At 38.1% G+C, this 26,254-nt stretch overlaps 2 protein-coding genes across 6 annotated transcripts; one reads left to right on the forward strand and one right to left on the reverse strand.

The window, feature by feature from the left end:
• Nucleotides 1-9,209: 9,209 nt before the first annotated feature.
• LOC121970394 (vicilin-like seed storage protein At2g18540) lies at nt 9,210-11,149 on the reverse strand. Its single transcript, XM_042521099.1, has 5 exons — nt 10,825-11,149; nt 10,552-10,739; nt 10,411-10,491; nt 10,025-10,333; nt 9,210-9,953 (listed from the first exon to the last, which is right to left on the reverse strand). Exons 1-5 carry the CDS (start codon nt 11,108-11,110, stop codon nt 9,270-9,272), a joined length of 1,548 nt encoding a protein of 515 aa, XP_042377033.1. The 5' UTR covers nt 11,111-11,149; the 3' UTR covers nt 9,210-9,269.
• A 236-nt stretch (nt 11,150-11,385) lies between these two features.
• Nucleotides 11,386-26,146, forward strand: LOC121970392 (paramyosin-like). Of its 5 annotated transcripts, XM_042521095.1 has the most exons (19): nt 11,575-11,781; nt 11,864-11,934; nt 12,842-12,904; nt 13,377-13,470; nt 13,565-13,673; nt 13,746-13,784; nt 15,427-15,510; nt 15,603-15,664; nt 16,730-16,832; nt 18,106-18,255; nt 19,485-19,553; nt 19,643-19,699; nt 19,790-20,053; nt 22,097-22,186; nt 22,341-22,451; nt 23,184-23,254; nt 23,959-24,180; nt 24,702-24,795; nt 25,731-26,146. In XM_042521095.1, the coding sequence occupies exons 3-19, from the start codon at nt 12,844-12,846 to the stop codon at nt 26,025-26,027; spliced, it is 1,977 nt and encodes a 658-aa protein (XP_042377029.1). In that variant the 5' UTR covers nt 11,575-11,781; nt 11,864-11,934; nt 12,842-12,843; the 3' UTR covers nt 26,028-26,146. The 5 variants fall into 5 exon arrangements, with proteins under 5 accessions (XP_042377030.1, XP_042377028.1, XP_042377031.1 ...); XM_042521096.1 differs by lacking the exons at nt 11,575-11,781; nt 11,864-11,934 and adding an exon at nt 11,386-11,544 and having other exon boundaries at nt 23,968-24,180; XM_042521094.1 differs by lacking the exons at nt 11,575-11,781; nt 11,864-11,934 and adding an exon at nt 11,387-11,544.
• The last annotated feature ends 108 nt before the right edge of the window (nt 26,147-26,254 follow it).

A 26,254-nucleotide genomic window follows, 5' to 3' on the forward strand; every position in this document is an offset into this window, starting at 1 on the left:
CTCGCCTCGCTTAAGGCTTATGACTTGTCCGAGGTCTACGGGTCGAACCTCGGCTGGAGCTCTTTTTTTCTTTTTGTAACTTCTTCCTCTTTGTAAAAATATCAAACGAACTCCAAAAATTATATAAAAATACTCTAAAAATTTCTAAAAATCTCTAGATTATTTATATAGCATTTCTAATATTTTTAAGGACTTTTATAATTCGAAATAGGGAAAATTGGGTTGTTACACATTCATCAAGTTCTGGTGGATCAAAATGCTTTGTCGATTTGAAATTCCTCATAAGCTTGTATCGTATAATGGGCGACAGTTCCATGCAAAAATTGAGAATGGTGTGAAGGTTTTGTATTCTCCAAGCTTTCACTTCTGTGGCGTACTCTCTGAGCAATGGCCAAGCATAAGTTACAAACTGAGTGATTATTCGATGATTCAAAATCAAACTTAATCATATGGGTGGCAGCTGAGTAGAAGAACTACCAAACATTTTGTAGGCGTATCGAACCACCTCGCGAGAGAGCACTGGGATGACGCCTTTCCATTTAGTCTACAGGATGAAATGGTAGTTCCTGTCGAAGTAGGAGAAGAATCCATTCGGAGATTACTTTATGATCAAGGTAATCTCGATCGGCGCCTTCTTAAACTAAACTTTATTAGAGAAACTAGAGAAAGGATAGCCACCCAACTGACATCCTACTAACAAATGATGAGGTAAAACTACGATCGACGTGTTGCCCCCAAGTGTTTTTTAAGAAGGTGATTTAGTGTGTAAAAGAGTCAAGTCGATCAAAAATATTAGCAAGTTAGAATCCCAATGAAGATGGCCTTATAAAGTTGTTTAGAAGCACATTTTTGGGGCCTATAATCTTCAAGATTCCAGCAACAAGAGACTACATCGGCTATGAAGTGCTAACTATTTACAACCCTATATAGTTTGAAGGTATTTTCTGAATAAATAATAGAAAAATGTACTATAGTAGTTACTTTTTTCACCCTTAGTAAAAATGCAAGCATGATCACTCGACATCACAAAAACTCCCAGACTCTCATGTCTCTCGACCAAGTTATAAGTATGGTCCCACGTGTCCAACGTTCTTCCGGTCAGCAAACTTTGAGACTCTCAAGTCTCTCAACCAAGTTATAAGTGTGGTTTCCATATGCACAACGACCTTTTGGTCGGTACACTCCCAAACTCATGCATCCGCTGCGAGTTATAAGCATGGTACCCACATGCCCAACAACCTTCTAGTCGGCAAACCCCTAAACTCTCGCATCTGTTGTGAGTTATAAGTGTGGTCCCCACACGCCTAACGACCTTCTGGTCGGTAAAATCTCCAGATTCTCGCATTCACTACGAGTTATAAGCATGGTTCCCACACACCTAATGACCTTCTGGTCAGCAAAAAACCTCCAGACTCTCGCATCCACTATGAGTTATAAGTATAATCCTCAAGCACCAAATGACCTTCTAGTCAGCAATAAACCTCTTGATTCTCACATCCGCTACTAGCTATAATTTGGTCCCACGCGCCCAACGACCTTTCGGTCAGCAAAATACCTCCAGACTCTTGCATCCGTTGCGAGTTAGAAGTGTGGCCTCCACGCAACCCTGTCGCTTACTTGACACTCACTCCATCGCTTGCTTGACACTCATTCCACTGTTTTCTTAACACTCACTCTATCGCCCATTTGGAACTCAGTCCTCCGCTTGCTTGGCACACACTCCACCACTCGCTTGACACTCACTCTGCCACTCGTGCACTTAGCATGCACTCGGTCGCTTGCTCGACATTCACTCCGTCGCTTGCTCGACACTCACTTTGCCACCTGCTTGGCACACACTTTACCGCTTGCTCGACATTCACTCCACCTCTCACTTGGCACACACTCCACCGCTTGCTCGACACTCACTCTATGTCAACACTCACTTCACCGCTTACTCGACACTCACTCTGTCGCTTACTCGGCACTTACTCCGCCATCCACTAGGCACTTACTCCGCCTCTTGCTTGACACTCACTCTGTCACCCGCTCGACACTCACTTCGTCGTTTGCTCGGCTCTCACTCTCCCACTTACTTGACACTTACTTCGCCGCTCGCTTGACATGTACATCACCGCTTGCTCGCACTTAAATATTTTAACTTAGCAAGGAAAAGGGAAGAGAAAAACCTTCAGGCTTTCTATCACAAAAAAACCCAAGTACAAAAATACCAAAAATTACAAGGATTATGAGGGTTGCAAGCTAAGTAAAATTGGAAAAAGCGTCATCATGGATGCCATTATAAATCTTCTAACAATTTATGAAGTTTGCAGGGAGCTTCGCCGTCAGATACCAGGCTTCATGGAGTTGCTTTAGGGCCCTGTCTACCCCATAAGAGAACATTTTCACCGTCCTCCTATCCAAGAGTCTGTTGAATTCCTTAGAGCGGAGGTACTCTAATCTTTTGGTCTCAAAGCGCTCAACCTCTCCGGCCTTATAGTTGGTCATTTTGGCCTTTAAAGCTTCCAACTTAGCATCCTTAGTCTCCAAGGTTGTTTGCTGCTCCTGGGTTTACAACCAGCTCTGTCGCGTGAATATTATCAATCTTTTTCAGTTTAAGGGAGAGGACCTTAGCCTTGACAATTTTCTTATCCAAATCTGATAAGGCCCTTGCCTTCCAGGTGCTCTCAGACTTGAGTTGGGATTCACAAGTTTACAGGCTGGCTTGGAACATTTCCATGGTTGTCGCATGAGTAACAATCTTCTCTCCCAATTTTCTCAACTTTCTAATGCCTCCGCTTGGAGACTTCCTCTATTCCTTATATGCCAGAGTCATTTTCGCGGACCAAAACTAGCAAAAATGTTATATATATATATATATATATATATATATATATATATATATATATATATACACACACACACACACACACACACACAAACTGATCACCATAGATTGGTAGATGGTTTCACCTAGGACATGATTGGGTAAACACTAATCTTTTTTAGCATAGTTTCCCTGCACTTATATATATATATGCTAAAAAAGATTAGTGTTTACCCAATCATGTCCTGGTGAAACCATCTACCAATCTATGGTAATCAGTTAGTGTGTCACTCCATGCCATTCTCCTAGGCCTCTGTGAGTTTGCCTCTCAGCCTTACAGGATGTTGGGGCATCAATAGATTTGAAGGAGACATGACTGACCCCTTGTGGGAGGGCATCCCAAACGTTGCACTTTTCTTAGTGGTGATAGGCTCTTCAAATGAACTAGGTCCAAGCGTAGAAGCCCTCGAAAGTGGTGCGGTCGCAGTGTAAGGATGAAAACCGATAGGTTGGTCGACAACAATGGTTCGATGAGAAGCTGGCCACCAAAAGGATCTATCGAAGGTAGGTCTAAGACGCTTGAGCTGGTGTTAAGCTCTCTCCTCAAACGAAGGGGGGGGGGGGGGGTGTCGAAGTGACTTGTAAGGGAGACTGAGCCGAGGGAGTCATCGATCGACATCTTTTGCATTGGATTTTGTGGGGTTTATTAGAATTTGTGGACTCTGAGGACACCGTGCAGACACTATAGATGGATAGGACAGGGCACCCTCTGCCTCATTTACATTAACCCTGTTGGTAGAGCCAGTCAGCTATGGGACATGCTTCACTATCTCGACATTTCCTCACCGATTTAGCTCGTCTGCGTCAAGCTTCAGAGTCTCACCTACCGAGGTTTTCCACATGGTCTTAACTGCAAAGAGAAAAAAAGACCTCAGTTAGCTATAAAGTAAAATTAAAGTTGCATTCCTTACCAAAACTGAAGGCAATCCGACCTTTATTGGACTCAATCTAAAATGTAGAGAATACCCTCTTAGAGCAGTTTTTTGATGTTGAACTTTAGGCCCGCTAGTGTTTCTAATGCTGAGACAAAAGTAGGCTTCTAACAGTACTCTCCCAGCTCTGGCAAGGGGGGAGGTGGCGATCCATTTGCCAATCGATTAGCTAGGATACAAGCAAATTCAGTTGGACAAAAAAGTAATGGGACTTCCAACCCTTATTAGAAGAAGACACCTTATCAAAAAAGATTATCTTCATTCTAGCTTGAAGAATGAAGACCCTTGCCTCCGATTTTTTAAGATAATAAAAATAATTAAAAAACATAGGGAGGGGGAGGGGGGGGGGGTTAGGGGGATGTGGTATAACTAGAAGAGGATAACAATCTCACACAGCTGTCTAATGAAATTGGGGGTTAAATGTTGAAGATGAATATGAAAATATTGAGATATTTACGAGAAGAAACTTGGAATAGGGAAGTGAAGACCTTCTAGGAACTGGTATTTCAAGAAGGTGATGTAACCAAAGGAGGAAGATGGGGACAATCAAGGGTGTTGAGGATGATGATATGGTAATCCCGAGGAAGCTTGAAGTTGAGTCGAATCTGGTTCATCTTTCCCGCCAATAAAATCAAACAGGATGGAGGTGTACCACAAGGCGGGAATGTGCAAAGAAGCTGCAAGGACTATCGTTCAAAAAAAGATATAAAGACTTAGGGAGAAACTTATAGTCAAGAAAGAGTCGAAACCAAAGAAGAGAATCATCGAAAACTACAAAGAGGCCAACACTAGAAAAGAAGAAGGATGCGTGGGCAAAAATCTTAGCGCAACAAAGCTTATAAACACTGAAGTTTAAAGCACAATAGTCTGATTCCAAGGATAAAAGGCGGGCTAATTATTGTAGCTGTCCGATTAAAAGAGCCAAAAGACATCGAAAGTCTAACTGTTAGACATTTCTTTGGGAATTAAAAAATTAGACATAGGTGGACCACGTGGCACTACCATAGGAAAGAGTTTATAATGAATGTGACAAGTGAATCATTACCATGATACATCATCATACATATTTCTACACATTACTGTGCATTTATGGCAGCCGACACACCCCTTTTCGAGATGGATAACCTCAACAATATAACCTAGCAGGGTGACAACAACCTAGAGAAGGGAGTTGGTTGGAAAAACTAAAGCTTGTAGGAGTTTACGTAGTCGGTACTGGGTCTCCTTTGACTAGACTTGAAAGGGAGATTTGTAATATGACGAATAATGAGGGGTCCCCAGGTGGGGTCCATAGGTCAAGGAGACCGGAGTAGGTGTTGTGACCAAAGGATATTCACATATCTCCACAATAGTATGATATTGTTTACTTTGGGTCTAAACCCTCTTGACTTTGCTCTTGGGGTCTACCTAAAATGTCTCATGCCAATGAAGATATCTTACATCCTTTTAAACATATGATCTTTTCCAAATCTTTCTAATGTCGGACTTTGATTGAATCCCCAATAATCCTCCTCTCAAATGAAGGATCATAATTACTCTCATGATCCGGGCCTCTCCGCGAGCATCTGGTCACTCTTGACCTTTTTCGAACCTCCCCGAGAGCATTCGATTACCTTGGCCTGCTCAGGACCTTCCCGCGAGCATTCAGTCACTCTGATCTGCTCCAAGTCTCCCCACGAGTATCCAGTCACCCTTACTTGCTCCGGGCCTTCCCGCGAGCATCCGGTCACTCCTGACCTTTTCCGAGCCTCTCGCGAGACCATCTTGATCTTCTTCGAACCTCCCCGCGAGTATCTGGTCACCTTGACCTACTCTGGGATTTGCTTCGGGCCTCCATATGAGCATCCATATCTAATCACCCTAACCTGCTTTGGGCTTTTCTAGCGAACATCCAATCACCTTGACTCGCTCCAAGCCTCCACGTGAGTTCGTTCAAGGGCGTCCTATATGACATATGATTTAGATCATGACTCTGATACAATTTATTGTGTCCTAAAGGATATTCACATATCTCCATAATGACATGATATTGTCCACATTGATCCTGAACCCTCATGACTTTTCTCTTAGTCCTTCGTTTAAGGGGAGAATTAGTGGGATACAATCAAAGTTTCATATTGGAAAGATATGAAAAAAATCATGGGTTTAAAAGGTTGTATGATATTTCTATTGACATGAGACTTTTTAGGTAGAGGTCAAGATCAAAGTCATGAGGACTTAGGCCTAAAAGATAATATCATGTCATTGTGGAGATATGTGAATATTTTTTAAGATATAACAAATGACATCAGAATCATGGTCCAGACCAGATGCCATGTGGGATAGCCTTGAACGAACTCGCGGAAAAGGCCCGGAGCGGGTCAGAGTGACAGGATGCTCGAGGGGAAGACTAGGAGTAGCTTAGGGTGATCGGATATAAATGCTCGTGGGCAAGCTCGAAGCAGCTCTCGAGAGCATCGGGTCACCTTGACTGCTTTAGACCTTTCCGCGAGCATTGGTCACACTGAGCTACTCTGGGACCTGCTCCAAACTTTCATCGCAAGCATTCAATCACCCTGACCACCTTTGGGTCTCCCCGCGAGTTCATTCAAGGACACCCCAAATGGAATCTAGTATGGACCATGACTCTGATATCATTTATTGTGTCCTAAAGGATATTCATATATCTCCACAATAACACAATATTATCCACTTTGGATTTAAACTTTCATGACTTTGTTCTTGAGCTCTACCTAAAAGGACTTATGTTAATAAAGATATCATACATCCTTTAGAACACAACAAATGATATCAGAGTCATAGTCTAGACTAGATACCATGTGAGGTGACTTTGAATGAACTCATAGAAGGGCTTGGAGCATGAGAGTAAGTGTGGTCCTTTGTTTAAGGGAAGGATTGTTGGGATACAATAAAATTCCCACATTGGAAAGATATGGAAAAAAAATCAAGGGTTTAAAACTATGTATGATATCTCCATTGACATGAGACCTTTTGGGTAGAGTCCAAGAGTAAAACCATGAGGGTTTAGGTCCAAAGTGGATAATATCATGTTATTATAGAGATATGTGAATATCCTTTATGACATAGCAAATGGTATCAAAGCCATGGTTCAGACTAGATGTCATGTGGGGTGACCTTAAACAAACTCGTGGGAAGGTCCTAAGGGGGTCAGGATGACCGGATGCTCGCAGAGAAGGCCAGGAGCAGGTCAGGGTAACCAGATGCGGATGCTCGCGGGGAGGCCCAAAGCAGCTCCCATAAGCATCAGGTCACCTTGACCTACTTCGGACCTCCCTACGAGCATCTGGTCATCTTGAGCTACTTTGGGACCTACTTCGGGCCTCCTCGCGAGCATCTGATTTGCTCCGAACCTTCCCCACGAGCATTTGATCACCCTGACCCACTCCGGGCCTTCCCACAGGTTCGTTTAAGACCGCTCCACATGACATGTGGTCTGGACAATGACTCTGATACCATTTGTTGTGTCCTAAAGGATATTTACATATCCCCATAATGACATGATATTGTCCACTTTGGGCCTAAGCCCTTATGCCTTTACTCTTTGGCTTTATCCAAAAGGGTTCATACCAATAGAGATATCATATAAATTTTTAAACTCATGATCTTTTCCATATCTTTCTAATATGGGACTTTAACTGTATCCCAACAATCCTTCCGCCAAACGAATTACCACAATTATTCTCATGCTCTGAGCCTTCCTTGTGAGCATCCGATTACTCTGACCTCCTCCGGAGCTCCCCGCGAGCATCAAATTACCTTGACTTGCTCCGCGCCCTCCAGCAACTTCGTTCAAAACCACCTCACTGACATTTGGTCTGGATTATGACTCTGATACTATTTGTTGTGACCGAAAGATATTCACATATCTCTACAATGATATGATATTGTTCACTTTGGACCTAAACTCTCATGACTTTGCTCTTGAGGTCTACCCAAAATGCCTTATGCCAATAGAAATATCTTACATACTTTTAAACTCATAATATTTTTTAAAATTTTCTAATGTGAGACTTTGATTAAATCCCAACAATAGGCGACAGTCAAAAGTCTCAGGTAGAACAAGGACTAAGGAACCTACCTAGTGGGAATCCCTCATCCTGATCGACTAAGGTTGATCAGAAGGGGTCCAACTCCCAGCTCGACCGAAAATTTACGGGGCCAATCAGACACTCTAAGAGACCCAGCTCCCTGCTCGATCAAATACTTATGGAGCTATGCTCCCCATCACTTCCCGATCGGCTGATGCTAATCGGGTATGCTCTTAAGATCCTTGCACCCCAGTCTGCCAGTTATTAATGGGATTATGCTCCCCATCACCTCCCGATAGCCTGATGTTGATCGGATATGCTCTCAGGGGCGTTGTGCCCCAGTCTGCCAGTTATTTGCATAACTCTGCTCCCCATTGCCTGTTGTCGATCAAACATGCTCTCAAGAGTCTGCACCCCAGTCTGCCAGCTACTTATAAAGCTCAACTCCTCATGGGGATACTATCACAACCTATTCACTCCTTATGAGAAATTAGGCTTCTTGTTCATGGCTTATCTTCTGACTAGCAGTTCAATAGGACTCCCGGTCCATGATTTAGTTTTATCATTAATACAACACGTGAGTTTATTAGAAAATCAGAAGATTATACTTTTTTATGAATACGTAACACTTTCCACACCTACGATGAGACTACAGGATACAGAAGCATAGTGATAATGATTAAACATGTTATCAAACATAATTATAAGACATTATAAAAGAAGTCCTATGATATTCTTACTTATATTTTTTTCCCTTCTTCCACTAGCGCTTGCAAATATTCCCAGGTCAAAAATCTTTATTTAGTCAAACTCCTAACTAACTCATGGATAATTCTATCTATTGCCACTTCCGGACGGAATCAATATTCATTCAATACTTATAAAATCAATTCAATAATAAAATTAAACAATTCATTCAACTTAAATACTTATACATTCAACTTAGTAATATTCAACTTAAATACTTATACATTCAACTTAGTAATATTCAACTTAAATACTTATACACTCAACTTAGTAATATTCTGAACAATATTTTTAAACCGTATTAATCAATAAAACTTTAATCAACCAATTAAAAATAAATAAATAAAATTTAAAATAAACTAACAACTTTATATATAAAAGTTTTAAATAATCAAATAAATTTAACTTGATAACTCAATAACAATAAATAAAAAAAAAGTTTAAACTAAACTTAAATAATCATTTAAAGCGAATTAATTCATTTTAAACTCACTTGCTTACATTTATTACAAAACTCGACTCGACTTACAGCTATAGAGTCGAACTTATAATGCTTTATTTGCTATTATTAAAGTAAATTGATTAAGCAAAACTACCACGCAAAAGAAAAATGCATGAAAGAAATTCATTATTCATCCTTCGTCTTTATTCGGAGACTACTAGTTCAAAACCCACTCACTCCTCCTTCCTTCCTTCCTTCCACTCTTCCTCTCTTTTCCGCTCCTCTTCTTCCTCCCATCTCCTCTCCTCTTTCTCTTTCTCTTCCTCTTCTCTCTTCCTTTCGTCTTCTTCCTTCTCCTTCCTCGCCGCCGCCTCCTCTTTCTTCTTCCTCGCCTCTTCCTCTCTTTCCCACTCTTCTTCTTCCTCCTCCTCCTCCTCTCTCTTCCTCGCCTCCTCTTCCTCCCTCTTCTCCTCTTCCTCCCTCTTCATCTTCGCTTTCATCTCCTCCGCGCACGACGTGCACGGACGCATGATCGACTCGTCCCGAGAGGCCAGAAAGCCCTCTACCACGCTCGAATTCACATTGAACGCCGCCGCCAACACATCCACGCCGATCGTCCGCAGCACTGACCTCTTCCCCGTCAGGAACTGCGGGTGGTTGTTTTTCGTCGAGCTGCTGAATCCCACGAACGCCAAGGTCTCGTTGTTGTACGAGATCTGCGCCATCGGGTGGAATCGCGGCACCACGAACACATCCCCTTTCTTCACCTCGAACCTCGTGTTCTGGCATCTGGCGGCGGCCCTGATCTTCTTTCCCGATGCATCGCTGGGGCAAATTAGTTGTACCACGCCTCGCCCCTCTATCACGATGGCGACCTCCGTCGCCCTAGGGTTCCAGTGCGGCCCCATCATCGAGCCCTTCAAAATGCCATTAGCAAATCAACACAAGTCCAGATTTCTCGAAGATTTTCAAGAATTCGATCGCTAACCCTCATCAAATTGACCATGAATGGGGCAAAATGGGAGCCCTTGAGAGCTTTGAGGTCCTTGTGCGTCAACGCAGTGCTCCATCCATTCGCGTTCTGCACGTCCGGTTTGGCCTTGAAGAAATTGAACGCCTTGCTTCCGCTCATCTTTTTCTTCTTGCTCAGAAAATCGGACGTTCCTCTGACGCCAAAAAGGGCTCCAATGATCTCTTTCTTCCAGTTTGGCTCCTCCGTCTCATTCCTTCCAGACGAGAGCACTATCGGAGGAGGCGTCGGAGCAGATTTGATGTCTCGAACTGTTTCCGCCGAAACCTTGCACATCCATTACAGAAATCAATCACTCGTATATCAAATCCAGATCTTGTCACAAGTTCAAATTATTAAGGTACCCCAAAACCCATCTGGAGAACGCCGTCATCGAATCCTCGAACTAAGTCGCTGACATTCGAGTAAGCTCCTGCAGAAAGCCCCTGCAACCAAGAAGCAGTTAGCCTCGTCAACAATGCCCAAAGATCGACTTACAAACCTACCAATGCACTGTAACAATCAATCTCTGAAGTGTCAAAGATGGCATGAATCCGGAGCCGCTCTCTCGCGGGATCGGGGTGGCTTTTCACGTAGAAGGTGGTACCTTGCTCGAGCCTGTAAACGTCGCCGCGGACGACGTCCATTTCTTCCTCGTCACCGCCCTGGCTGATGAAGGTCACTCTTCCTCTACCTACACACGAAAGGTCGAAAGCTTCATAACAAACACTTGCACGCAGAGCGAAATCAAGAGACTGAAGAAACTGATAAATGCGTACCAGTGTGAACGTAGAAGGCCATGTCAGTGCGGAGGAGCACAGGGAGGAAGATTGAACCAGGCTCCATGGTGATGAACTGGAGGTGATAAGCGTCGCCGTAGCCATCATGCACGTCGATGGCCGTTATCTTCCCTGACTCGGACAGTGCCAGGATTTCCCTGTTCTCTTTGGCCACGAGCGAAGTGAACTTCGGCAAGTGGTGGACGTCGTCTCCATTTTCAGCCGTGGCAAGGGTGCACAGAATGGCTGTCAGTCCGACCAGAACCAGAGCTCTCCAAGACATCATTTCGTACGTCCCCTCTCTCTGTCTCTGTGCTTGCGATGGACATGCAGGGAATGGAAGAAGAGAGGGCATAAGAATAAGAATGGATGGGAGAAGGGGGACCGGGACATCTGGACATGCGTGGGTCTCGCAAGGAGGCACCGTGCATGGACGCCACGTCGCGAGGCAGAGCTTCGGCGGGTGACTCGTCACCAGAGGGAGCGCGACACTTGTGCGACGATGACTGGTTGGTTGGAGGCGATTCGATTGCCGAGTTAATGGGCCTGTGTAGTGAGCCCATTTTCATGTTGAGATTAAGCCCATAGCCCAAGCTTACATGTACAATTTGTTCTAACTTCGAGGAGCAATTTATAAAAGAAAAGTGAAGAAGCCTACGGTAGTTTCGTGACGAGGTCATCGCAACTCGCAAGCTCCTCGGCGTCCCCATCGTTCTCCTGGTAAGTCTTCTTTAGTTTCCTTCCCTCTTTCCGTTCCCTTTCCGCCGGAGAGTCCGCCGGTAGACGCCGACGGTTTGGGGAGGACATCGATCTCCTTTTCTCCTCGTTTCACCCTCCCTTGCATCCCTTACCCTATTCTTCGGCTCGTACTGGATGTCGTTACCGAGACTTGTTTCTTAGAAGCAAACCAAAAAAGACCCATCTAGAAGGAGGAATCTTCCTTTGCGTTATCGTAAAGTAATTATTTAGCAGTTATACATACGATCAACGCACCGGCTTGTATTTGTTTGGGTTGTTTATTGAACTAGGGTCTCTGTAGATCCCAATACAAGGAAGACCCTGAGAAGGGCTATTGAAATTGTGAAGGATTATCCACTGCTACAAATTGGGGTATGGATTTTTTGGGGGAAACTATCTTCAGCTGTAAAACAGAATTTTCTGTCCCCTGGTCCATTTTGATCATAACCTTTCAGTTTCTTTTTCTCATCTCAAAAATTATGAAACGATGGATTATCCATCGTAATTTGTTCCTTACGTCACTAGTGTTATAGCTATATTTAATTGTCTTTTTCCAGTTAATGTATATTATAGTTATGGATAATTCTACAAAAACTGCAACGTGTAGATGTCCTGATATCATTGAGAAGTTAATAATTTAATGACAACTTTCATTTAGCTTATGAATTGACGGGTAGAGGTTACATTAGTGTATAATGTATTCTTATAACAAAACCACTTGAACTGTAGTTTATTTTGTCATTTGAGTAGAATTTTAATGTGCTTACTAATTTTCCTTTTGCAAGAAAATCAATGATTCTCTTGGAATAATAAAGTAAAATTTTGAAGTCTAATTGCATCTGATGTATGTAAACTTATAAGTGATTTTGAAGTCTAGTAAGTAATTCAATAAACTATGGGGTTTAAAAGATTAAGGTGGTTTTTGAAGTCATAGGTTAGCAAAAATATACAAGATGCTTAAATTTCAACCACAACCAATGACAAAAGCTTTAACTTTCTAATTACCACGAAAAGTTTAGAAGGATATTTGTTTGTTTTTTGTTTCATTTTGAACTCTTGCTCTGCTTGGAGGTTTCAATTGGTCATCTCAACCTTCTATGATATTCAAATCTACACTTTATAGTTTAGTTGTTTTCAAAATTTTTGATTTTTGGTTAGTAGAATATCCGATGCTAGTAGTGTCTCAGTTCCTTCTGCATTCTGGATCCTACAAATATGGCACTAGATTTTATTTTTAGTTGTTAGGAGGAAGATAATACTTTTCATATATTTTTGTCAGTAATGGATGAAAGAGGAAACAACGAGCACACTCTTCTCTACCAGATTGAACAGCTTCAATATGGTATGATCTTTAACTTTTTACATGCATTTCTATAATATATTTTGTCTTTCATTGATCTTATTGTTCTCAACTTCATTCTTCAGCTGATCTTTGATCATTCTACCATTAATCAATTTAGCCTCATTATGGATTCATCAAATTTGGTGGGCGCAACCGCGCAACCATTCTATTTAGTAATAGATTAAAATTTCAGTTGTAATTCAAACTTTGCACAGTTCAACCTACTGAAAACTTCTGAGTTGTCTAGGGTAGATTCATCCTCTTCAATGATGGGTGATACATCACGCATGCATCTGGCTAAGACGTCCCTATATGTGTAGCATTCATGTTAGTAATATGTGAAAATAATGGGGTAAAATGCATGAGTGTGGACTAGTTACATTGTTGCTGTCTACAGTTTGGTCTACAGTTTGGATTTCTTCCAGTTAGCCGTAAGTTTATTAACAACATACATGCAACTTGTATTTTGAAGAGCGCGATCAACTCAGGAAGGATATTGAGCAGTTGTGCATGCAACAAGCTGGTCCTAGTTATCTTGCAGTAGCAACTCGAATGCATTTTCAGAGGTGCATTGAATGATTATTATATTTTAGCCCACAGTTTGCTTTGTGCTTGGGGTTTTCATTAATATCAGTTTCAGCTATCTGGAACCCTTATCAGGACAGCTGGTTTAGAGCAGGAAATTGTGGACTTGAAAAAGAAATTGGCTGGATGCATTAGAGAGAAGCAGAACCTTCAAGAGGAGCTTTCTGAAGCTTATCACATAAAGGTTTGTGATATTTTGTCCCGTGAATAATAAATCTGATAATGTTTTTTCTTATTCTTTATGATTTACTTCCAGAGCCAGCTAGCTGATTTACATGCTGCTGAAGTTATAAAGGTACATATATACTCTATCAAAACAGTGTAACTAATTTGCAATATGATTATCTTGAAGCTTAGTGTAGTTGACAAGGTTCTTAAATAGTAAAAGTGCTCTATCCTCTATCTAATCTGATATGGTTCATCTATAGGACAGAGGCCAATGGCTTAGGTAAAAATTGCAATTATTATAGTCATGCAGAAAATTGTAGTTCACAAGGCTCCCAACTGTTTTTACGTACTGCACATTCTTATTCTTGCTTCCATTTAGAACCTATAGATATGGTGCTCTATTATTCAAAAATTTTCTCAAAACATTGAAATCTATATGATGTTAAATATTCTGGTTGGCATTTAGGGATCGGGATGAATGTTGATTTGACCTTTTAACTTAGGCTTCATATTGGAATTTAAAAGAACAACTGATTACATGGATCAAAATAGTGTTTCTCCAATATTTAGTAAAAATTACATTTGACTAATTCGGGAAAGACATGACTTGAAACTTTCAATCATTGACATTTCTTTCATCAATCTTGTAGGAATTTCTCATTCCAATGCACAGATCCTACATATCCTAATCTAATATTTGATATTCATCTAGTTTGTGGTCACATACTAAATGTCATTTATTTACCTCCATAATTAGGGATGACAGCCTTTTGTAATTGGTTGATATGTAAACAGCAAAGTTTTGAAATTTGATATGACTTCAGACAAATAAGATAGCATAATATGGTGTTCAATTGCTGTTGAGATAATGATAGTGCCCATGCCTCTTGGCTAGAGCAGGCAATTTTTTGTTTTCTATAAACATGTATACTACAATGAACAAAATTTAAATTAGTAAGTTCCTGAATAATAAAATTAGTAAATTTCCAAAATTCAATTTAATCAATATGTGTATATGTCTATCAATTTAATCTTATGGTATTTTTATCCTATAAATGAAACTTTGTGTTTGATCAGTAATTCAGGCTAAAAACAGATCTGAGACTTCAGATGATGATGCTCATATACATGGATGATGGATTGATATCATGTCTATCTCTAACTATGACAGCAGATTACATCACTAAAAAAATTCATTAATGTGGTTTTATTTTCATCTTAAAAAATTATTAAATGGGCTAAACTAAAAGTATCTGGGTGTATATATATGAATATAATATATGAGGGAGTTTTGGTCTTTTTAATGGTGCCAACCCCAATCAAAATTGGAAAATACAATTAATCAAATGGGGTTAAAAAAACTCACTTACCTTATAAGACTTGACAACTTAGGAAATTAATTAACTATGACAAGAAAACAGAATTGTCTACCAAAAATAGCTCGAATAATAAACCTTTTTTCTGAAATTGCACAGACTACCAAATAACTTTAAATGATGTTAAACACCACTTACAATTCCAAATTAAATTATAATTTAAAATTCAAGTCTATTTGTTTTACCCAAAACTTTTTGAACCGTTGATTCACAGGTTGCATCAATACAGAGGTAGTCTAGCATTTAATATTTTCTCAGAATTGACATTTTTATTTTTCTTCCTGTATAAAATATTTGCTTTAAGTCAAATCTTTTAAGTGAATCTAAATTCGTGGACATGAATGGTTCTTTAGCTTCTTTAAAGTTTCCTAGCTCTCTAACATTGTTTGGCAGAACAAGGAAGCAGAGAAACAAGTGAAATTTTTTCAAGGTTGTGTGGTAGCTGCTTTTGCTGAACGAGATAACTCCCTAATGGAGGTTCTAATCATTGTCTTTCTCATTTTTTCGTTGCTCCTTTTGATATAAATAGAAATAATACTTTGACACTATATGTTGTATAATTTTGACAGGCTGAGAAGGCTAAAGAGCATGAAGAAGCTATGTCAGAAAAAATCAATAATTTTGAGAAGAAGTATTCATCTGTTTCTTAATGGTTTATTGTCAAAACTAATGCATATTAATAGTCACAAGATAAAGTTCTGAAGAAATTGACATCATCATGCAAGACAAACACTGAGAAACTTGTGCTGTTACGAATTACTCTTCAGTATAAATTCCTTTGAGCCTGCAAACTGACCTTCACATAATAGGCTATACAATGTTCTACATGATAGGACTCTGAAAATGCAGTGTCTTTACAGTAAATTGCTTCAGTGCTCTGTGTGCTAGTGCTTCCAGACATAACATCCCTGCTCCTTCAGGAATATTTTGTACATATACACCGTTGGCATACTATTTAATGGTGATTTGCTCGGGGTTCCAAGCTTGAAGATTCAACAACTTAGATGTAAACTTAAAAGATGAACCATCAACCATCCTATCCAAAATACCTGTTAGTTTGGTATTTGTTTGTACCTTTTTTGACACCAAATAAGTATAATAAAAAAAAGAAAGATGCTCTTCTACGTCAAGTTTGAAATTACAATTTAGATTCTACTGGCAAATAACCAATGTATTCCTTTCAGAAAAAAATCTGTGATATCAGGCAACCTTGCTTGACCCTGCTACCAAAGATAATATCTTATAGAATGTATAACTAACTTCAGTGCTTTCTAACTCAACTTTTGCAGCAAAAGCAGATTTGATAATATGAAAAATACATAAAGCTTTACTAGTTATTTCTTCGGCTGATATAGCATTCAAATGTATGATATTCTGTGGCATGATGGTTGACAAGTATTATATTCCTTTTTCTTGCTTTTCTAGTTACTTTTGGCCAAAAAATTGTCTTCATACTCTGATTGAATCATTTCTGATTTGTCTTAACTTTTCTTAAATACGTTTCTATATCTGCTAGCAGCTTGTGTACAAGTATTAGGTAAACCCATATTCTGGTAGTTAGGTACCCATATCTTGAAACGATGGTGTTCTGTGCTTTTAATGGTTGGATCACACTGCGACTTTATATATTGGTTTCATTGGTTGATCATGATATGGTACAAATATCATTTTAAGAAGTAATTGACATCTCTTGCAGATTAGAGGAACTTGAATCAGCATTCCTTGAGGGGAAAAAACTTAATAATTCCTTACAGGTGGAATTGGAAGAATTAAAAAGGCAAAGTGAATCTTGTCCGAAGGTAAATTTTCTCTCATGCTCTCTACTTGTCTCAACTCTTAACAATTGCTCACTCTCAATATTTTTCATCTTTTGCATAGTAATATAACATTTTAGTGCTTTTACTTCTTTTTTTTCTTCAAGAAATCATTCAGATGTAACAGTAGCATGGATCTCCAACGTCAATGTTCTCTGTGATCCTGATTTGTCCATTTCCAACTAAAAGGCATCTCACTATAAAATATAAGGTCATGTGAAGACTGAAGAAACAACATTTAATTTTTAAACATTGGACTGAGAAATGAGAATTTTTCTACATAGCAAACAATATTCTAGAGATACCATACTTTGTCTTGAAAGAAAAATTCAACGGGATTCTGGAGTTTGGTCTCCAATTTTATTTCAAGTTACTTGCATACCAGTGACATGTGACGAGCCATTTCTTTATGACTAAAATAACAACTTGAATTTATTCAATTTTCCAATTATCATCTTCAACTTCCTCTGTTTTCAGTTTAATTTTAGCTTCTTGACTAAATGACTAGCATGTGTTGTCGAACTAAAATTTCCAAAATTCTTCAAACCTGTGAACTTTTCAATGAAATAATACTTGTTTAACACAGGCTTGGTTAATTTTCATTAGAGAATTATGTTTGCACATTATCTGAAGAGTAGCACTGCTCCAACTTTCTTGAGGAACAACTTGTAAGTTGCTTTGCAGTCTAAAGACTCTGAACCATCATTGTGAGATGATTCAAAATTGAAGCTGGCATTAGGGAGGAAACCAGGGTTTTGTGTGCATTAGTATTTGTATTCATAACTGATATGATGATGCTGAGATCAATTCAGTGGGTAGAAAGATGATCTGGCTGAATCTGAGGTTGTGAAATTGCTGAGGTTTTTCTTTTTGTTCTAACCATTGCCTGCTGCAATTGTGGTCTTTTCTTTGACATTACTGATCTATATTATGCTCTAGGTTTCTTTTGTGGCCATTTTGTTGTCAACAGGTCATGGTGGAAATCATTGTTAACAAACTATAGAAAAACTAGTTTCAGCTTGGATGATGTATTACAAACTACTGTCATAATTAGAATGTAGTTTATTCAGTATTACCTAATAATTAGAGGCCTTGTTATGACTAATTCCTTTGAAACTAGAATGACAGGCATTTTGTGTTTTTTCTCTTTCTTGTTGTTATTGAGTCAATGGTCTGGTATGTCTTGCATGTGCCATAGTTTCCATGTAGACCTCATAAATATGTTTTCTTTGATTTATACATTTCCATCCTTTTTCAGGTAGTAAGTAAGTTTTACAAGATCCGAGAACGAGATACTGGGCTTTCTGCAGATATACCATTGCTGGACATGTGTAGTTGCCTGCTTGATGATCCTCCAGAAAGATGGATTTATAACAATGATGAGGAAACCTCCACTTCCAAATACATTGTAAAGTAACCATGTTATTTTCTTATGACCATGCACTTTCAGAAATTCACGAACCCAATGGAACTCATATTTAAGCAAAGACAGTCAAATCATAGTATAATAATATGTTGGATTCTGGATTTCACCTTACTGGCTTCAGATAAATCTGTCTTGTAGTTTTAATAATATCAAAAGCTACTTTATATGCGAATGGATACTGTATGGTTTCATATGAAAACATAATTTCTAGTTTGAAGCATGCCATCAAACAAATTTCTTAGAGAAACACTGTTGTTTATGCCATCAAACAAACTGCTCTAAAGTTTGTATTGCTCTCTTTTCAGATTGTGGTTCTATTTTTTGTAAACAAATTAAGAACATAACTACTGTTCTTTCTAGCAGTTCAGAATTACAGGTCATGGAAACTTAGTTTAATCATTTGGAGTTTGACATTCTTAGTGAGGAATGAAATTTGAACCATGCCTTCTCCTATTCCATTGGATCAAATCAAGGTTTGTAAGCAGTATGGTATCCATACTTGTAGGCATATATACAAACACCCCTCGTGGTAGGATGCCTCAGATTACATCCTTTTTCTTTTGCATAATTAATAAAATGATCAATTTGAATTGAGTAAAATATGAATGAAGTGTGACATTCATCTTATTACTGAATCCATTTAGCTTGTCTTGACCAATCCAGTGTTGGATTGTTTTCACTCCCAGTTCTATCTGTTCATGAACATTAAGAAGTAGAGCTTAGTGATGGCTATGTTCAGATTGTTAATTTACTGAACCTAGAAAATATGAGGCAGCATGTTCTTTTAGCATACTAATTCAACATGCTCCAACCTTCCCGAAGCTAAATTGAGCTTGTTTATTTTAACTTGAAATTACAACAGTAGTGTTCTTTCATTTATTGTTTGAAGCTGGCCTGCCTTTAGACCACTCAAGGGCATACTTATTGCACATGTCGCCAAATGTTTTTAGATACTTATCAACTTTGTCATTTGAAGCACTAGGTTAATTCTCTATCTTCTATTTTCTGATGAAATCTTTTGTTGAACTTGAAAATCGATTCTTGTGGTTCACATCTGTTGGTTGCAAACATGTGGGGCAGAGCTCCTTATGCTGCCTATCATGAAACAGTTTAAAGAATATCAGTTTCTTTTCCTTGCATGTTGAATGATGGTTATAGTTCTCAATTTTAGCAAATTTTCCTGTTTAATTAACATAGCATGTGTCATACAGGCCTCCTTAGAAGAAGAGAAGGATACTTTGAGAAATTCAATTAGCAAGCTTCAAAATAATTTGCGAATGGTAGCCTTAAATATGGAAAGGAACAAACAAGTGAATCCATGACTCTTGATCTTCTTTACCATGATCTTTAATGTTTTGTGGACTTGTAGGGACTCCAAATCGAGCAACATCTTAGGAGAAATGTACGATCTTTAGAGACAAAACAGGTGAAAGATCAGTATTTTGATTTTGTCATAAATAGCTTTCTTTACTATAAAATGTAAGTATTATGAAACATAAATTGATATGGAATACAGATAATGTTGGCTTCGTTGGTAAAGGAAGGATTATCAGCAATGCGAAGTTATCATGTGGAACATAGGTTAAAGATCATACAAGAGTTGGATGAAGTATCATCTTGGATGGACAAAATGCTTGTTGAGGTTCGTAGAAGATTGAGTGAATCTCAGATGGACCATGAATCAAGTGTAGTGTCCTCTGACGGAGAGAAACAATGTGATGACGTTGAATGCAAAGATGTGCATGTCATGAATGATGTTAACTCCCATTTATTGGACAGGGTTTGTATTCTTTCTATCTAATCTTTTTGTCTTGAGAAAAAAAAATATTTGAGACCTAGCTCTCTTGTCCACATTATACTAGAATAATTTGCATTAGTTGCTCATATTTTCTTGTGTTAACAAATTTATTGTGCCAATTATTAGTTAATTCCTGACATATTTACTTTGCATCGCCCTGAGAAAAAGGAAAAAATAGGTGGTAATTTCCCCTTTATTCTATGGTTACAAAGCTTTGGCTCAGTTTGTTTTTGATCATGAAGTTTGATTCAAGTTGGATGCCTATTTTTTACCATATAACTTCTAAAGAAACAAATTTCCTTTCACTCAAAGCCTAACAGGAATGTCATGTAGCAGCACTTAGCTCCCTGCTTATCTTTTTCCCATGCATTGTCAGTCCATGCGTATGTCTGCTATCATGAAAAGGAACTACTTTTGATTCTGTATCGGTGTCTCTCCTATCATTTTCACTACCAGTCCCATGATTGAGTGTCCTCCATATTGCTGAGAGTCAGAGGCCACTTTGCAGAAGAATTTCTGTCATTTTTTTGGCTTCTTGTTTATCAGCTCATTTGTCTGACTTCATGTTTTTGATTCTGCATCGATGTCATTTTTCTTGTTTCTTGGCTTCACAGAGGAATTCCTGTCATTGCTTGGTTTCTTTGTCGTTTTCTAACCTGTTGGTACTTAATTATTTAGGGTTTGTTTATCAGCTCAATTGTCTGGCCCTTGCATTGCTTGGTTTCTTTTCAGTTTCTAGCCTGTGGGTATTTAATTATTTAGGGCTTTTGTGTACGTCAAAGTAGTCACCTGAAAATGTAGTTTTACTTGCATAATGCTTCAACCTGGGATACCTATCCATAGTGAATAAAGACAACAATGGATTGACATTCAAGATCAAGCTGCACCATGGAAGGAATGGTGGAAAAAGGAATTTGAAAGATTTAAGAGAATTTGCACAGAATGAGAGTATAAGCTGAAACCAGCTTATAATGCTGAAAAGAGGGGAAACGCCTAGTATAACCATTACTAGCATATTGACAATCACCCGTCCTACAGTTGGCATGTGGCTCGTAGTGGACCACTCTAAATATAAGGCGGTCCACTGCCCACCTTCCAGTACTTATGCTCAAAAGTATATTTCAATTGTATCAGATGACATGCTATGAACTTATGAACACTGATTGTGCTTTTGCCTGTTCAAAGTGGACTGTATTTATTACCTGTTATAAAAACTAGGACTTCATATGTCTCCTTTCTGTTTTTATTATTCATGAGACTAATCCTACAACAAAATGGAAAAATGGTCACTTTTGGTTTAGAATGGCAAGCATTTTGTGAACAATAAGTTACAAAAATGTTGATTTGACATGGTCTTATTAAGCACTTGTAGAGGTAAACTATTTGGTAGTATGAATTTTGTGTGGTTGATTGGTCATTAGACAGTGCCGTGATGAAGTTCATGCCGACATGCACAATCAATCATTATGGTTTGTCAGTTTAACTGTGTTATTCAACCATGCATAAGACAGAAAGCTGATGCTCTCTTGATTTAAATATTTCAAGTTCAAAAGTAAAAACTGAGTTCCATGAAAAAAAACAAGGAAATGTTCCCCGAGTGGTGATAACAATGTGATCCATTGTTACTTTTAGTCTTTACACGTGATAAGACAGGTTATAGCAATGAGGTACATGAAACCATTAACACTGAAAAGATACAACAAAGCACTGTGAGGTGGTTTTTTTTTAAAATAAAAAACATGTTAAGATGTGACTCCCAAATGCAGATAAATAAAAATAGAATATATATTTTGTTTGATTATGACTTACGTGGCTGAAAATTATAGCATGAAAAAGGTGGAGGCAAGGAATGCTTAATATATGGTGTTATTTTCATGATCTACATAATGAATGATTTGTTGATTACATCTCAAGGAATGCTTAGGCTACTCCTCAATTGCAGAAGATTGATTACATCTCAAAGAACTCTATTGTTCCTATTTTTTTGTAATTTAATCTTTATTAAGCCACTCTCCTCAATTGCAGAAGATTGATATTCCTTCAAGTAATGCTGTGCATAGCAATGGCAACACATGTGATACACCAAGTGCCTTTGCACTAGCATTGCAAGAGAAGGTATACTGCATCTCAAATATTAAACTTTTACATTGTGTTCGACTTCAGTATCCCTTTATCTGTTTCCAACACTTTCATGCTGAGATACAAATTTTGAAAGAATGAAATATTTTAAATGTTAATTTATGAAGCTTATTCCATATTCCGCTTCCAGGTTGAAGCATTACTGCTCTTATCACAGCAAGAAGAGAGACATATGTTGGAGAGAGATCTTAACAAAGCTCTGCAAAATAAGTTAGAGGAACTCCAAAGAAATTTGTCTCAAGTAAGTTTCTCTTTAAGGCGTTCTCCAGCTTGCATACTAAATGTTTGCTGGATATAAAACCATATCCATCATATAAAGTGTAATCTTAGGGGCATGATTTGGTGGATCACAAAAGCTTTTATTAACAAAGGTACAAGATTTGGTCTGAGTATGTGACTAACTTAACATGCCCCAGTTCCTAAAATGAGTTCTTCCAGGATCACATAGGATTGTTGGGTTCCTTTATCTCACTTGGTAAATAAATAATAAAATGTGCTGATTGCCTCCTACAGCTGTTAACCATACAGCTCAGGAAATCAAGGTCTCTAGCAGAAACATTCTTTTACACTGTTTATTATGGATCTGGTGATAATACTGTTGGTAATTATTGTGGTTATTTCATATTTGAAATTCTTCTTGTAGACAATGACTTTCCATTTGTGATATAAAACACCCTCAGTGTGATTAGGTTTACGCGCTAAGGTTTTGTTTTAAGATGATTTATTACCTTGAATATGATATACAGAAAAAGTAGTGACTGAATATATTTCCTTTGACAGTTGACAAAATAATTGAGGGTTATGTCAAGTAACAAGGATCTGTTTGTTGGGACTTCAATACACACTAACCTTTTTATTATGATCCTTCAACATGTTACTACAACGTGCACTTGTACTGACATGATATACATTCACAGTCCTTCCAAAATTGATACCTTTATTGTTGATGTTTTCTTTCTATTATGCTTCCTAGGTTACCAGTGAGAAGGTCAACGCTCTCATGGAATTGGCTGAACTTAAAAGAGATTATGAACTATTAAAAGAGTATGTTGCCTATTGTCCGTTATCTTTATTAGTTTCCATTGGCTGATATTTGCTGTTCATAACTGTGAAAGGTATTGGGATTATTAGGGGCAGTGAGTTTGGTTCCAAGTTAGTACATCTAGGATTAGAGTTTTAATATAAGTCTATATATGCTCATGTAATGATTATGCCTTAAATAATGCTTTAAGAGTAGAACACCTATTTTACACTTTTAAATGACCATTTAATTCACTCGATGATGGTTGTCAATACAAATGCGATATTCCAGATGGTCGTTGTACTCCAGAGCATCCATAAAAGAAAATACAAAATTATATGTACTGTATTTTGTTTAAATATACTTGGTCATTGTATAATGGTCGTACACGCTTGAATTGCTCGAGTTTCAGATGGCTGACAAGTTTTACCTCATTGGTAAGTTGGTAGAACAAAAATCTTAGAAGTAGGTGATCCCTGAACGCTCGAGTTTCAGATGTCTGCCTAGCTTTATGAACATTCTAGAATTGTAGTTCATCCCTGAGTGTTATATCATGGTTTACTATGAAGCCCTTGAAGATATTCTTGAATTTTTTGTTAGTTTATGGCACTTTTAGTATGTGCACATATTATTCTATCCTTTCCATGTTTCGTCCATGCCAGATGGAAAATGCAGTTCTACTTTTAGCTTTGGAAAAACTTTGGCAAATAAAGTTCCTATGATTTAGCCATTGCAGGAACAACAGTCGTAGTTTGAAAGACAGTTGTTTTGTTGATTCTGATAAAAACATTACTATCCAAGAACAAGAAGGGAAATTGAAGAATATTTTGAAAAAAACATACTTGAAGCGTTGGATGGTGCCTGACCACAAACATCAAGATGGCTCTCCAAGAAACATTGAAGAGAGTGACCCAGCCAAAACTAAGCATTCTAATATAAATTTTGCTAGGTTAGTATTTTTTTTTTCCCCCTTTAGATGCCAAGCAACAAACATTCTGAATATACATATAATCATGTTTGTGTAGTCAATTTTTCCAGCTACTCAGTTCATAGTACAACTGACTCTGCACTTGTATGTGCATGTGCTTTGAAAAACTAGAAAAAAATGGCACACAATTGATGCCATTAATGATGATGGTTTTGCATGCTCACAATTACCAATCAGTTGCAAGTTGTACACCAACTACTTGATGCATTTACATGTCATTGGTAATCTTGTCAATTATTTATGAATATGAAAGTGTAGATACAGACAGATATGAATGGTCATATTGACATTAGTAAGGTCAGCAAAATTATTTTTTTCTTAGATTATTGAGACATGTTAGGTATTTATAGGATTAAGATTGAACATGTGTAGTTTTACTCAATGTTTTGATTTAAGTGGAACACAATAGTTAAGTTTGGTATTAATTTTTTTTCTTGTTTTCTCAAGGCAATTGTTTTATGATCATTTTTCATTTACTGCAGATTAAAAATTGAAAATGCTACTTTCCAAGAAAGCATAGCTCGTTTGGAACACCTTACCTCCTCAATTCGTAGACTTCATCTTTTGCTTTTGAAGGTTAGCCATCAATTATGGATAATTTTGATCGGCAGAATCTTCATTTAGGTGCTTTTGGCCGTATGACCTTTTTTATATCCTCATTGAACAGATGATTCTAGTTCACATTTAATTCTTATGTATAATTCTGAGTTCACTATAGAATTTATACAGATGTCACTTGGCATTTCTTTAGTTCAAACCATCGGTCATCCTGATCCTAGTTTTTTCCTTCTCTTTAAAACATATCAACCCTTGTTGTTTAAGAGAGTTTCATTTGATGTGTTACCTGATCTCTTCAATTGCTTTTGTCCTTTTCTTTTTCTTTTTGGATCTATATCAATAATTTATTAAGCAGTTTGTCTGAGTATTCATTGGAAGAAATCGGTATGCTAGGAAACTTGCACACAGCTTTAGTTTTTGTTCTCGTTTTTGGCATACCAATTTACACACGGTGCCACCTTATTTATGGTCAATACACCTTAATGGCTTGGTCATGGAGATGATAAAAATCTTGTTCGTTATTCTATTTTCTTCTGTGAAGCTCATTTGTTTCGAGCTTGATGATATCTCAGTTTGCCCAACTTTTCGCCATTCTGTAATGACACCATCATAATCGTTGTTTTCTTCCCAATTGTTGAGTACTGTAGATGAACTCTTGCAATTGATCTGTTTACCTTCAGTTGCGTTGGTTCCCTTCCAATTGTTGACTACTGTAGATGAACTCTTGCAATTGATCTGTTTACCTTCAGTTGCGTTGGTTCCCTCCCAATTGTTGACTACTGTAGATGAACACTTGCAAGTGAACTGTTCATCTTCAGTCGCCTTTATACATGGATATATATACATAGTCATGTGTAACACACAATAACATGGTGGCGTTATCAGCCTGAAAACTATGATATTAACTTGCATCTGTTAAATATAATCCATCAAACATGATATTCCTTGCGTAGGCTCAAAATGAAGCTTCATCCATCGAAAGTACAATTGAAGCATTGAGCAATATCATGACAGAGGCAAAGCAAATGAAGACTGTGCTTGATGGATCGCTCCCGATCAGCTGGTCCGGGGATGAATCTGATGCCTACAAAAGTCTTTACGAGTCATCCGATCCTTCGGAGGCCTCCAAAAGTGAGAAAAGTGATGCTATTCCTGCTGCCGGACGAGAGATGGCAGAACTTCTGCTGCTTGCTACCAAGCTTCTAATCCAAAACATGAGCAAGTGCGATGATTTACATGCAAGTGCTTAATGTATGATCCATAATTGTAAAATTCTTATGCTGTATATTTCTTCTAGATTTTTTCCTTGACAAACCACTTAAACCAAGCTATTGAATAAATTTGTTTATATATTTAGTAATTTAGAATATATTTGCACAAATAAAATTTATTTAAATATAAATAATTATATAGAGAATCAATTTCAATTGCCTTTTTATATAGTAATTTTATTTTGCGGGATAAAAAACCAATGTCA

The sequence above is a fragment of the Zingiber officinale genome, chromosome 4A, assembly GCF_018446385.1.
Source record: "Zingiber officinale cultivar Zhangliang chromosome 4A, Zo_v1.1, whole genome shotgun sequence".
In the NCBI taxonomy this organism is placed as follows: Eukaryota; Viridiplantae; Streptophyta; class Magnoliopsida; order Zingiberales; family Zingiberaceae; genus Zingiber; species Zingiber officinale.